At 32.8% G+C, this 14,679-nt stretch overlaps 1 protein-coding gene across 1 annotated transcript in view; it reads right to left on the minus strand.

Annotated features, from left to right (window-relative positions):
* LOC123564535 (protocadherin Fat 4-like) overlaps positions 1-10,041 on the minus strand; it is a 59,781-nt gene extending 49,740 nt beyond the window's left edge. Inside the window, exons 1-10 of the mRNA XM_053527226.1 lie at positions 10,027-10,041; positions 8,349-8,413; positions 7,190-7,445; positions 6,223-6,438; positions 5,480-5,568; positions 4,813-4,978; positions 4,210-4,312; positions 3,736-3,854; positions 3,376-3,494; positions 2,545-2,726 (exon numbers count right to left, since the gene is read on the minus strand). Of these exons, the coding sequence (XP_053383201.1) occupies positions 2,545-2,726; positions 3,376-3,494; positions 3,736-3,854; positions 4,210-4,312; positions 4,813-4,978; positions 5,480-5,568; positions 6,223-6,438; positions 7,190-7,445; positions 8,349-8,413; positions 10,027-10,041 (1,330 nt within the window). The remainder of the gene's footprint in view (positions 1-2,544; positions 2,727-3,375; positions 3,495-3,735; positions 3,855-4,209; positions 4,313-4,812; positions 4,979-5,479; positions 5,569-6,222; positions 6,439-7,189; positions 7,446-8,348; positions 8,414-10,026) is intronic.
* Between the last annotated feature and the right edge of the window lie 4,638 nt (positions 10,042-14,679).

Genomic DNA, 14,679 nt, shown 5'->3' on the forward strand with positions numbered 1-14,679 from the left:
ATATCTAGCCTTATGTTCTTAAATTACCTATAAACCACAAAAAAGCCAAGAAAAGTAGGGGTCATGTATCTTCTAAGAGAGTTTTTTTTTTGTCTGACAGGTCAACACTAAGGAATAGCTTTGAAACTGACAGCTAAAATATGGGTATGAACATATGAGTTATAGCGAGCTCGAAGAACAGGCCCGAAGGGCCTGCTCGAGAATCGAGCTTTACGGTAACGCAAGTATACTTCACACTAGGTGATGGATTTTAAAATTTTCGTCGGAAGTTTTAAAAAAAGCGCCTCTAGCGGAAGGAAGTACTTCTCTCCACAGTGAATAAAGAACTTCATTCGATTGCTGAAAATTACTCATCACTCAAAAGTAATGCAAGAAAGACTTCCAGTTGTTTGAAAAAAAATATTATTTTCTTTTAAAAGATCCAACATTGGCCAGAAAATGGATAAAAAATGTCATTAATTATCATAAAGCCACGAGAACGCGGCGAATAGGTAAAGACGTCACCGTGACACCGGCTTCCCATAAAATTTGCAACGTATGATATTCGCTGTTACAGGTATGATGACACTAAATGTAGACTTTATTTTCAAGGAAATAGGTTCTCGCGAATTCTTTTGAGTAGTGAATAGTTTCTTTGTTGCAAATGATGTAGAGTGGTGGAACCTATGCTCGCGGTATTCCTATGCTCGCGGTATCTCGATACATACGCTCTCTGCAGAAGCACAGATAAAAATATTTTATCATGCTATGTTCAACACCGGCCAGTGATGATATGGCTTTACAACAAACGTAGCGATAGACGCGCATGCGGCTTACGTGACGTATACCGCAGCCGATAAATTTTATGCAATCTGTTTTCGTCGCACAAATCTCAGACAAATACGTCAAAATCAGCCAGTCTAAGTTAGTACATTAGAAATCATGCATTACATACAGATATAAAATATGTATCAGACCAACTTTGATAAAAAATGTAAAATCCAAAGTTATTATGAATTCCCCAAACTGTCAAATTTGACACATAGCGCAAAATGGCGGTATTTTAGAAACACTTTAAGAACTTTCTAATTTTTAATTAGTTTGATAAAAACAGAATTATTATTCTTTAAAGTGAAGTTTAAAGAGTAAAATTTATATAAAACAAAAAAGTTTACTGCCAAAAGAATGTTTACGATGCAAATATTTACGTTTTTTTAATCTTTGTTCTTATAGTGACTCCATTTCTGTAAGAGATATTATACACATCTAGGGGCACATATACTATTGAAATTTCATGCTCATTTCTTTTGTTTTTCACATAATAAATGTGCAATGTTCTAAATATTATACTCTCATATGCTTGTTTGTTCATTTGTAGCCTTTTGAATTTTTTTCTCGGCTTTAGTTTAATAAATATACACCCAGCATAGGTTCCCTTCAGGGCGAAATTTCACCTTTTCATGTATGCCGTGTCGATAATTCACAAGACGACTAAGTCACGTGATGATGCACATCAACAACATGTTTCGATAAAAGGAGGATAACTTTATGTTTTTGCATAGGCAAATCGAAATGGTAAGTTTTTCTTGCTTCTTAAATATATTATTTATGTACAAAATACCGCGAGCATAGGTTCCACCACTCTATATCTTTTTAGTTTAACCTGATTTCTTTGAGCTCGCTTTGAGGCTTTGCCTTATTTCATATCAAGGTTTGTTTATATTTCTATAAATGCAAAATGCTACCAAAATGTCAGGTATAGGCCCACAATGAAATAAAAACAGGAACTGGCTTACATAAAACATCAAAATGCCACTTTAACAGGGGAAAATGAGGATTTTTTCTTTCCGCCATTATCGAGCCCGGAAGTGCTGCTTGATTATCTATTTAGTACTATTGTACCAAATTACACTCAATTCAGTCTGATTATGCATTTTCTGTGTAGATATTGAATTTGTTTGGTGCTGTCCAGATCTACTTCATATCTTTGCATTTACCATTTAACAAAGCAGCAAATACTACAGGTATATTTTCTCCCATGTATGGTTATAACCTAAGGGTATGAATTTATTTGCATACGTACATTAAAATATAATTGTTTAGTATAAGGGATTGTAATGGTAATTAAGCATTTGAAAAGTATAACAATGATAAGAAGTTTTACCTATGTAAGATTATAACCTTATGTACTTATTTATATACACTGTATGTCTGACTGAATGACTAATTCAATTCTAAGTACAAATCTGGGCGTCTAGGCGCTTGTAATCATTGCAACGATAAAAAGCATGTGAAATGGGTTTTCATTTATATATTGTGAATCGTTTGATAATGTACTACTTTCGAAAATTTATTTTCGCTAATACTTTCGAACAGAGCTACATTGGGAATTAGGAACACTCGTGAATCTAGTAAACATTATTTCAAACAGCAAACCAGCTTCTAGTAAAGATAATTTAATACAGCTACTGTTACCAAATCGCGTGATAAAAAGACATGTAAATAACTTAATTTACAACATTTATAGTAAACGGCTTGACGAAATGGAAACAGTTTCGAAATTACCACCGCTATCTTTCAAAGAGTACTGCAGCTTATTAAGATCGCCATCCTTATCGGTTGCTGATATCTGACCAACAATCAGTTTTGTCCTATTGCTCTCTGCTATACTGAAGTTGTATATCTCATTCGAAAACTTTGGTGCCTCGTCGTTGACGTTTATTATATTTACAGTGACGGAAACGTATCTGAAATGTTATTAAAAAGTCAAATTGGTACGATTTAAGAAAATTTTACTTTATGTGTTAAGAGAAACAAAATGAAGATATTTTACATAGAAATGAAGATAATAAATATTGTCCTTAAGGTCAAATTTTAAATTTGCATTCTTATTTTTAAAATTAAAATTATGGGAATATCAATAAACGAAACAGCAGTTATTCTTTATTGAATCTATTTCTCATCTATAGAACAGATTTTACATACATACATACATACATATACCTTGTGTGATTTTGGTCGCTAGCCGAATAACATACATAATAATATATATAATTCTTTCATAGGGACATGAATGAAAGTCGTATATTTGAGTTATCCGTAAAACAAAAAGCTAACAGAAATATACAGTACATGTACACAGCTTTCCCTTCCATTTGCGATAATCATGTAAGTAAAGTTTGTTACTCGAAATTGTTTTGACGCAGGAATGTACCACTCTAAGTGACACTGGAGACCATTTCAATGATGATAATAATAATGATAATAATAATTTCTTTTTTTTTACGATGGTTAATTCATTAGGCAATGACATAAGCAGATACAAATGAAATCACATTTTCACAATGAGGCCTTCAACAAGGTACAAATTATTAAAATACATAGATAGACCTTCACCTCGTATAATTCTTGTCGCTAGCTGAAACATTCAGAAACACCTCTTTATTATCCATAGCATCGAAGTTGAATTGAATTACCACCGACAACGTCCCACTTGCAGACGATATGTTAAAATTCTGGAGAAAAAAAGGCAACAGAAAGGTAACCCTAGTATGGAGACATTTAGTCGTTTTCTCTTGCGGTTTTTAACAAACGTTATGTGTACCAGTAAGTACAGATCAATAAATGCGAAAAATAAGGTAACCGTAAACGATAACTTAGTTTTCCTAATATTAACGATTATCAATCAAATACTTGTAAACTAAATGACGGCATAATTAGGAATCTGTTCAAGAATTATTATAAAACACACAGTACCGGTTTTTGACTCGGTTGGACAATTTCATAAACAAGTGTGTCTCCGTCAAGATCAAACGCTTTCACTGAACAGTTGAATTCTCCAGTTTTGTTTTCCGGGATTTCACATTTGTAAACGTCTGAAAGATAATTCAAAAGAAGCGTCACTAATTCTATCGTTGAATGTCAAGTTCAAACGTTTGTTTACATAAGCGTATTTTACCATACATATTAGATAATAAGGCGTTTAAGAAAATCGCGCGCGACGTTGTAATCAATTATTTAATTTTTATGATTGAGATGTCAGGATCACATGATTTTGTTGTTTTTATACATAGTTTACCTCACGACACTGTTTTTCCTAGGAATTGTCGTAAGTTTCACAAATAAACTGAATGATGAATAATATTTTATTATTAACAAGTCAACAAAATCTGGCTTATGGGGTGAAATCACAATCAAATTGCAATTAGCGTTAGGAGCTAATATGACTACCTTCTGTAAAGACGGGTGCATTATCGTTACAGTTGGAAACAGTAACCTCAACGGTGGTGAAAATGGATTTATTTTTCTGTTTGATGTCATCTGTTGCAAAAATCTGCAATATAAAACTCTTCAGTAGGCATCGCATTCACGAATATCATATCATTTAATAGTTTGTAAATTGCTGAAAGAAATTTAGGAAACATTCAATTTTAACTTTGTTAAAGGACGCATCATGAAATAGGTTATTTAATACCCAGAAAAAGTACGTATTCTAAACATACACAAACAAGGTTTCTACAATTAATCATAAACATAATTTCTTAGAAAACCATATTATGCAATTATTATCATTTCCTAGGGTTAGTTTTTTCATACCTCAATCCATCAAATTATATGTACTTTTACGCAAAATACACGCTAAAATAACAAAATGTACTAAAAATGTGAAATATTAAGTAATGTTGTGCCGACAAATGAAAACTTCAAAATAAAGCTGTATAATGCAAATGTTTAATATGTACTTCAAGTAGTTCAGTAACTTTGATTCTTGTGGTTTTGGTATCTAATTGAAAGCAAACATAATTATAGTTCTGTTCGAACAAGAAATATTACTTGAAATGTGTAGTTGGTTATGTTGTGTGGTGGGTCACAGTCTAAAGGTCCGACCAAGAACAGATCACCGGTGCTGTGATCTACGTAAAATGTTTCGTTGTATTCCTCCAACCAGTACGTCACCGTGTTAAACTGTGCTGTTGTGTCCGCATCAGAAGCATTTACGCTATAAATGTTATAGAAGCAAAATCAACCATTTAGCAAAACATTTGATATGTTCACCAATGATCTACTGGTAACACACTTGACTGTCAATCGAGAGGTCCATGGTTAAAACGCCGATCGAGGTACTGATTATTTCTGAGATAATCTTGAATGTTACCAATCGAACTAAGAGGCTAGTACTGATTCTACCCAAGAAAGAAGGTTATGCGTGTATCTGTGTATCGGGGCTATTCACCACTCACGTTACGGAACTATACCAAAGTACTAGGCTTAGTCAGCCGGATATGCCGTCTCTCTCTCTCTCTCTCTCTCTCTCTCTCTCTCTGCTCTGCTCCGGGGCGGATCTTGTGGCGCCCAGAGTGATTACCTTCGTATATAAAGCACCTTTCAACGTTGTTTAACACGACAATGATGCTCCATAAATATGGTGTTATATTATGTTCTATTTAAATTTTAAATCAAATTCCAACATAACACAAATATTTAGATAAAAATGTACTACCGTAGAATCTTTGTGCCAGACTCAGTGCACTCATTTACTGTCTTCTTGTACTTTTTCTCTTTAAAGCTAGGCTTCTTGTTGTTGATATCCTAAAGTAAATCTCACTAAGTTAACACAATGTAGTAAGAACAACAATCATTGAAAATAATTATTACTTAAATTTGTAAGCATGGCTCATAAAAAACAAATGGGATTTTCCGAGTGTGTCAAGGATGCGACGTATTTCATTGCCTTTTATTACAGACTCAATGCAACCGAGTCGGCTTAGATTGACTGGTTACGTTATTTGCTGCCAAAATGACCTTTTATAGACCTGAAAAACCTTAACAATTAAAGTTTAAATAGCCATCTTGTTCGTAAGAACGGTCGCCCCGTTCTCCGTCTCTTTCCGCACCTAATTTTCCTATTATGGATCTTCTTATATTGATTATCCTATTCTCTGTTTAAAATGTAAAATAAACCATAACCGCAGTGCTGGGAAACCTGTTTATTTACTTTAGTAATTTAATGGTGCTTAGTCAATTTTAACAATAATTTCTCACCCATGATACAAGAACAGCTTACACACACTGTTTTATCAAACGAACTGTATGAATCTTGTATAAAAGAAAATCAAATATGTCGATATGCTAAAACCTTCTTTTTTAACAGTTACGTAACGTTACAAAATCAACCGTAACAGTTTACAAGAATACAAAGATTCCAGGTTCATATTACATTATTATATCATTTTAAAAATTTACCTGCAATATGACAGTGATGTTTTGTTTATCTGTCTTACTGCTACCATTATTGAATGCTTCTACTTCAGCCGTAAGAATTCCTTTGATTGAGTTGTTTATCAACAGTGTCTTTTTTGAAGAAATGACACCGTTGTCTCTGTCAATACTAAATGTTTCATTTCCTTTTGATAGACGATAGGATATAATCGATCCAATTCCAATATCAGCATCAAAAGCCTGCAAAATTTAAATTATTTTCAAATATTATATCGCCATTTATTAAAATAAAGGCATTATATACTTACCAAGGCCAGGAAATTCTAAATAAGTTGGTAGGCGGGTCCCTCTGAAAACTTGTTTTGAATTATTTTGAAATCGGACAAACCATTGTTTTGAAATCGGACAAGCCATTGCCCATTACAGGTCTGGTGAAACACATATGCCGTCGAACAGAACAATTTGAACAATTTGGACTCATCTAAGAAAACTCCACGCCACGATCATCAACATCCAATATGACTAAAGTACTTGATTTTCTAAACGAAGATCTGAGAATGACCCATTCACAATCGTCTTCTGTATATTTTGGATTTCCAATATTGTACTTTTTATTTTCGCAGATCTATTTTTGTTTGAACCAATCAGACGACTTGTTCGAATGTCAAAGAGTAAGAAAAATGTACAGTCATTTCAGGGCTAAAACCCGGGACCCCTCGCTTACAGAGCAAGTGGCCTACTGACTGAGCTAACCGGCTATCTGACACATTACGACATAAGAATTGTAAATATCAAAAACCAAGGCTGAATATAGATTTGCAAAATGTTGCAAGTTAAGCTCTGATTGGCTAGCGAAAGGGTCATCAGAACGAGACTATCAATAGCTTGTTCTCAGTTTTCATGAAAGACATAGAAGTAACAAGAAAACCAAGCTTCTGAGATTAACTGTTCGTTCGTTTGTGCGTAAATCAGGCTCAAATATGCATTTTACCTTGGATGTATGTATATCATCGTATTTACTCCCTTCTTTCAGATAAATGGTTATGTTTTTATCTTCTGGATGAAACAATGGCGTGTTATCATTGACGCCTGTAACGTTTATTATAACAACCGCCATTCCAGTTCGTTCGGGAGTTCCGCCATCTACTGCTTCAATTGTTAACTGAACTAAGTCACTAGAACCCATAACTTCTCTATCAAAACCGATAATATTTACAGTGTTATTGACTAATGTTACGTTATTCCTCCTGGAAATACAAAAGTATTAAAAAATAATATATCAAAATATATGAAAAATTATTTTTCCTTTGTGTTTGAAACCTGCCCATACAAATAATTATCAAGTTCATAACAGTTTATAATCTTGTTTCACAAAGACGACCGCTTGTGAAATAAAATTCTATTTCGATAATAAAGACGGATAAATAAAACAGTTTCTAGAAAATATTTCCTCACATTCACACATGTTAAAGAACTGTATGAGAAAATGTTTTTTATAAACAAACATGATAAAAGGGTTAATCTAATCTACAATAGATTATATATCTAAACAGATAAATTCTGTACTATGTTAGTATGTATGAATCATCTTTAATCTCCATTGAGACTATCAAACTTGTGTTAATACCGCAAGATTACCAACCCGCTCGCTTAGCTCAGTAGGTAGAGCGTCGGTCTACGGATCGCGGGGTCGTGAGTTCGATCCTCGGGCCAGGCGTATGATCTCCGTGACTATTTGATCAACGACATTGTGTCTGCAATCATTAGTCCTCCACCTCTGATAATTCATGTGGGGAAGTTGGCAGTTACTTGCGGAGAACAGGTTTGTACTGGTACAGAATCCAGGAACACTGGTTAGGTTAACTACCCGCCGTTACATGACTGAAATACTGTTGAAAAACGGCGTTAAACCCAACACAAACAAACAAAAGCAAGATTTAAAAATTTTACAAGGCTTGCTCGAAAACGTATTTGCCGCTTTGATGATCTTCTCGATAATTCTTTGCATAAATAAAAGTCTTTGCTGTAAATGAAAGCTAATTAAAGAGCTTATATCAAATGTTTATAGTCTCAGCTTTCAAAGGTAACGTTCTTAGATAACGGAAACTCATGTTTAACTGAATTAAGACGCCGTTGAGATTCATACTTACCACTTCAAAGGGATAGTGGCGTTATATCTTATTTCTCCGTCTTCTCCGTAATCAGAATCTGTCGCCTACAGAGATACATGTATTGTATTAATAATATTAGGTTGTTTAGCATTGTTCTGTACAATACGGAGATATACTTGGACTCGTACCCAGCTGAGAAAACCATACCGGACGAGCCGCTAGGCGAGTCCAATATGGTTTTCCCAGCTGGGTACGAGTCCAAATATATCTCATATTGTACAGTGCAATGTTAGATAACCTTTTTATTCTATATCTATTTTATTTTAGTTGGAATTAAAAATGATTCACTAAAAATTGTTTTGGTATGAGTACACATATATATTATACAGACACATTATCAAACTCTGTACATAGAGTTCTTACTCACCCAATTTACATTCGAAATATTTCCACGCGTTTCGAGCTTTATCGTATCTTTAACATGGGACTTTCGAACCGTCAAAATACGGAAAAAATACAGGTTTTTTAGTGTACGCACGTGCGTCCAATAAGGTAATATATTGTACGGTCACGTGTTGCAAATAAACGTTCACGGTTGGATAGATAAAAAAGATATAGAAAAAATGTTGTATTTTCGTGTTTATGTAATTTATGAACTTGAATACTTATCAGTTCATCAAAATTGAAGAACCTTATAACACTTTACTACTACATAACTAATAGACCGGAATGGCGAAACATCACTGTGATTTATAGTGTATTTTCATTAAGTGTGAGCGAAGACATTGCTACTACTTATCGAAATCAAGGAGATATGACATATATATATATATATATATATATATATATATATATATATATATATATATATATATATATATATATATATATATATATATATATATATATATATATATATATGAGAGCAACTTAAGTGTTTTTTTCTTTGTAGTTCTTTCTTTCCGTATTATTGATATGATAAATATATTTCGTTTTCATTAACCTTTTCCCTGTGCAACTGAAATACATATTTTGCATAGTAGCAAAAACAAACGGTAAAGTAATCGGCTGTTGCAAAATGTTGTATTTAAAATTTTATGGTCTTGCAGTGCCTTTCTTTTCTTTTCATTGTTATCTGCTATTTCAGTCAGCAGTACTGAGCTGGATTTTATATAATGCTGTCTTACAGTCTGTTTCGTTATATCTAAGGCCACCTGTCTTCCACCTTATAAATGTTTTAGTAAAAAAGGCAAATAGAGATATAGTGAGCAGTTAATTTTTTTTTAAAGTGTTAAGCACGATGCAAGAACAAAAGAAGAGATATTGACCATGTTCACACAAATTTACGAAATATAACTTATTCCTTCATTACGGATGTAACATATATTTCTAAGAAAAGGTATCAAAGCATTTAGGTAAACATAATAATTTTCATTCAATACTTTTTCCTAATACGAAAAGTAAATCCTTTATGTGATCTTTTTAAAAAAAATTCATGATACAAAAGTCAAATATGACACGTTTCTATAACAGAATGTAGTGTTTGTTTACAAAGACAGTTTTAGAAAACTATGAATTCATTTTATTGAGTTACAAAGGATTTTGTGATATCGTTTCTCCAGAGTAAATGAGAATTTTTGCCAAACGTTAATTTTCAATCTAGGGATGAAACAGATATACAATTTTCGTACCTCGTTTAAATTTGTTGTTCTTTTACCTCATATTTACTCATATTATATACTGAGCTCATGGAAGTTAATAGCCTACTTGCCACACCTTTACTGAGGAAAGATACAGTCGAGTCAATTCCAGAGAGAGGACTTGAAGAGAGGTTCAGTCGATACTTTGAAGTTTCTCCAGTATTATAATGCAAGATTAGATGATGGACTTAGCTATGCTATTTTGAAAATGAAAAAATCCTATGTAAACTGAGATTGTCGTAACAACACGAGAAATGCGCGGGGATCAAAGAGAAACTAATAATAAAGAAAAAACGCATCTCCGAGTAAATTATAAAGTATCAATGACACTCGAAAGCATGCACCAACAGTGTACTGGAAGAACATGCATAGAAATTTTCGGGGTAGGTATTTGGTACCGTAAGTCTCTCATATGTATACAATATATATATATTCACCAGTCAAGGATATGTCAGTGTAAATGAGCTGAGCGTTAGGTTTCTAACAAAACGTCGTTAAGCTGTGTTACGCAAATCACACGTGCACCGATTTTTTACAAAAATATGTCCGCTATGTTTTCTTCAGTGAACGAAATAAAAGGAGTATTTTACCTTAGAATTTCTTATTGTATAGCGCGAAATCCGAACCTCATGGTGTGTAAACTTTTGTAATTAAAAGTATGGTGTATTCGACAAACCATTAATTTTGTAATTTCTGACGGTAAATATCATTGAGACTATCATTTATGTTATCGAAATTTAATTGAATATATAAGTTTAGTACTTGCCAAAGAAAAACGTAGACATAAGTGTTCAGTTCACAAGATATAAAAATCAGCGTGAATATTTCATAATGGTAAATATTTCAAACGTTACTTCTATAGATGCCTCCGTGGTCGGATGGCCAAGGTCGCTATTTTCGAATTCCTTGCCACCGACGTGGAATCGAAACTTCACTTTAGGTGTAATATTTTTTTTTACGTAAGGCAGCCACCAGCTGACTTATCGAAGGTTGGTGTCTCTATCTAGGTACTCGCCTGAGCCCGAAAAAAATGTATGGAGGGGTACCTGGAGTCTTTCCCTACCAACAAAACCTGGGAAAAGTTAATTGTGTCGTTTCGATGTTACTCTATACCCAACCGTTAAAATAAAATAGATAAACATTATTCCGGTTTTTATTTGGGGTATTTGTTTGTTTCAGTGTAACGTCAAAATATAATATTACAATTATACATCAACAGTGAACGCCACATACATAATATTTTCACGAGGGGTTAATGCTTTGATGCTACATGTAAAACAAACATATCCCTTCTGTATAAAGTTAAAGGTCTTGTATATTATAGTGCCACCCCTATTGAAAGGGACAGCCAAATTGGCTTATGAGACACCTTTATGGTGCTTGTCAATTACATCCAAACTCCTACCACTATGCCAGGCGCTATGCGGATAGAAGTCTGTAACCATTCATTTAACTAGCTCGCGGCTGACAAACCGGCCTTTTCAAAACAAGTCCCATGACCCCGTGCAAAATCATCCATGCTAATAATACGTACGATGTGTTTGCTTTCTCACTCTCTATCATTTCCGAAACGATCTGTTCGATTTTTATCATAGAGTTCTAGTTTATTTTTTACCTTTAATTAAAGGGTAAGGAAAGCCTGAACATAAGTTAACTTTATATGAACGTCATCATCAAGGTTTTCATAACGCTGAAAGAATGTTTAAAATCGGACAACTATTGAAAAAGATATGGCAGTTTGAAATTTAAGAAAATGGCTGATAATGGAGGCAGACATTTTAGTGTGTTAATGACGTCATTTACACACTGCTGAATAATTTATTTAGCAAATAACCTTTAAAAAAGACTATTTTTTATGTCTCTTGAGTATAAGGTGTAAAATATAATATTTTCTTTCATAAAGCTGGAAAAAGTAATAAATGATTTTACAGTAATAAGTAAATGCTGTTCAAATTTGTCTCTAAAAATCTAATAAATCCGCCATTCTCTTGTTTGTTGCCATGGAAACAAAATGGCCGCCAATTTGACCAAACATTTAAATGCTCATAACTATCTCAATTTTACTCCGAGTTTGAAAAGTCTTTCACTTTTTTAAATGATTTAAGAAATCCAAGCTGACAGAATTAACAACAACGTTGCCTTTCCCTTTCAAGCAAAAGTCTTTAATGTAATTTTAAACTTAAACTTTGAAGTTTAGTAGGTTGTAGCATTTTCAAGGTCAAACGTATTTTTATTACCGTGACATTCCTTCTGTTGTAAGTCATTATCTACACAAATGTATTCTAAAAATGCTTTTTAACCAAAGTGGATAATATCAGGTACTTAAAAATGCAGCTTAGAAAAAAGGCCAGGAATTAGAATTCTCGATGTCATTTGTCAAACATACGCTTGTAAATAAATAATATTATTACAAAATTAATAATGCTATTTCTTTTGGTGCACTTTGCGGACTTATGATAAAGTTAAATGTATATACTAATTTGAGCAGTACACTCCCTGTAAATGCGCACTACGTAAGCGCTCGGACCCTTCTCGCACACCATACCTATAGTTAAAGGCATGTGCACAAAAATGACAAATTTTACCGACACCTGGTTAATTGTAATGTGTTTTTTTAGAAAAGTAATAAATGGAAATAGAAAAATAGCTCTCAGCTCATTTACACAGATAGTTCAGTCTTATCATGTATGTTATACTTTTTCGCATTTATGCTTGATGATATAGAATACTTACCCCGAAAATTGTGACCCGAACATACTGATGACTTTTCCCACTTTAGTCTTTTAATTAAAGTACGAGGCCAGCACTGCATGGTTTTAATGTATTGTCACATTGCAATAAAATTTGTTTTACAGTAATTTCGAAATTCCTCAGAAATAATATCATGTACCCCACCCACCTAATTCAGAATTTCAAAATAACATAGGCCTTAAGATGACTTTTTCGGCCGTGTATTTAAATGAAAGATTATATAATGAGTATATCTAGATACGCAACACTTGGTAAACAGTCAATATCTTTTTAACCTGATAATTGACAAGAAAACTGCACCTTCTCGATTTTTTTTTCAATTTTGATTTTTGGCTGATAGTCAGGTTTCTACACGATTTTACAATATTACTGCACAAATTTCAAATATATATATGTACAAGGGAAGTATAAACAATTCGAGGGGGAAAAAAAACGTTGCGTTTCTAGATGTACTGAGCATATTTGTGAACAGTATTTTGGGGGAAATGTTAGTGTGTTCTTTTTCAATAAATTTTGTTGAGAATGACTTAAACACAACGAAGATAAAAGTTTCTAGACTGTAAAATTATGCTTTTTTTCTGAATGTATATATAGTAATTAAAAAAAAGATGTACGAAACCTCATTAAATAAAGATGTACGAAACCTAGCTTCAACAGTCTTAAAGAAACCGTATATTTATTCAACTTTATTTTAATGACAACAGAAATATTTTTACAAATGATGTAAATGTTTTAACTAAAGTATGTTTAGACTTTCGGGAAACACCTACAATTTATGACATTCGTGTAATCCAGTTTTATTGATAAAATTCAACAGAAGTATAAACTAAATTTCACAGTGAATACTCAGTATAAATTTCTTTCTGCTTATGCAGATGAGAAGACGGACGGACATACATGCCGACGAACTATGAGATCACACCTTCCGACCAGGCAGATATACGTTAAAAAAAGATCAGTGCTTTGCATGTCTTGCATGTCTGATGTTATTTTCATGGCTATATATCAACAAAAGCCGCTAATTTCACTCTGTATAATAAAACCATCACTTGAATTGTCTACAATCTTTCACTAATATATTTTATATTTAGATATTTTCTTCAAAAGTAGAAAATCCACATCAAATATATTTAACTTTACTAAATATATAAATTAACTGTGTATGTAGTCCAGAGCTACATTCATTATGAAATGTTATGCAGTAACAGTCGATTGTTTGATACTTTGATTAAAGTATTAGTTTGAGTTATTAATGAATATATGATCTTTTACGCTTAAAATTCCAAAGAAAACTATAAATATTTGAAAACTTACTCTTCAAAGTTCTTTTTTAATTATATTAAATATATAAAATAAATTTACCAGTATTATCCGTGCCGCTTTTTCATTTTCTTTGGTTGATATGTTGTAGACCGGCTTCTCAAATATTGGTCTGTATTCATTGACTGGTTTTATGTCAACGGTAATCGTGGCATTTACTATGTGTAGGCCGTCGTTAACTGATATAATATCAGTAATTGGCGAGGTAAGGTTCCCGTTATCCAGATCCGGTTCTTTTTTAAGTTTTAATAATCCATCTGCGAAAGTTAGGTCTGAAATAATATCCATACAAAGTGAATAGGTGAATGCTTTCAAATGTTAATATTTGTATTTTACAGATTTATTTTATTTTATTTTTAATTCGGTAAGGAAAAATAAATAAAAATATAATAAAATGGTTTATCATATTAAAAGGAGGTAATTAATGAACAAATGAAATGCATGACATTTATATGGTACTAAAACATTTTTTAAATTACACACCAGAAAAGGTTAACTCTGCTGTTGGTCAATGCAGAGCTGCCTTACATATTTGCAACCATAGTAATGATGCATTTACTATATACCGGTATACCATTAAGTAATAAATTGTGCCTGGT

Source organism: Mercenaria mercenaria, chromosome 2 (genome assembly GCF_021730395.1).
Source record: "Mercenaria mercenaria strain notata chromosome 2, MADL_Memer_1, whole genome shotgun sequence".
NCBI classification, from domain to species: Eukaryota; Metazoa; Mollusca; class Bivalvia; order Venerida; family Veneridae; genus Mercenaria; species Mercenaria mercenaria.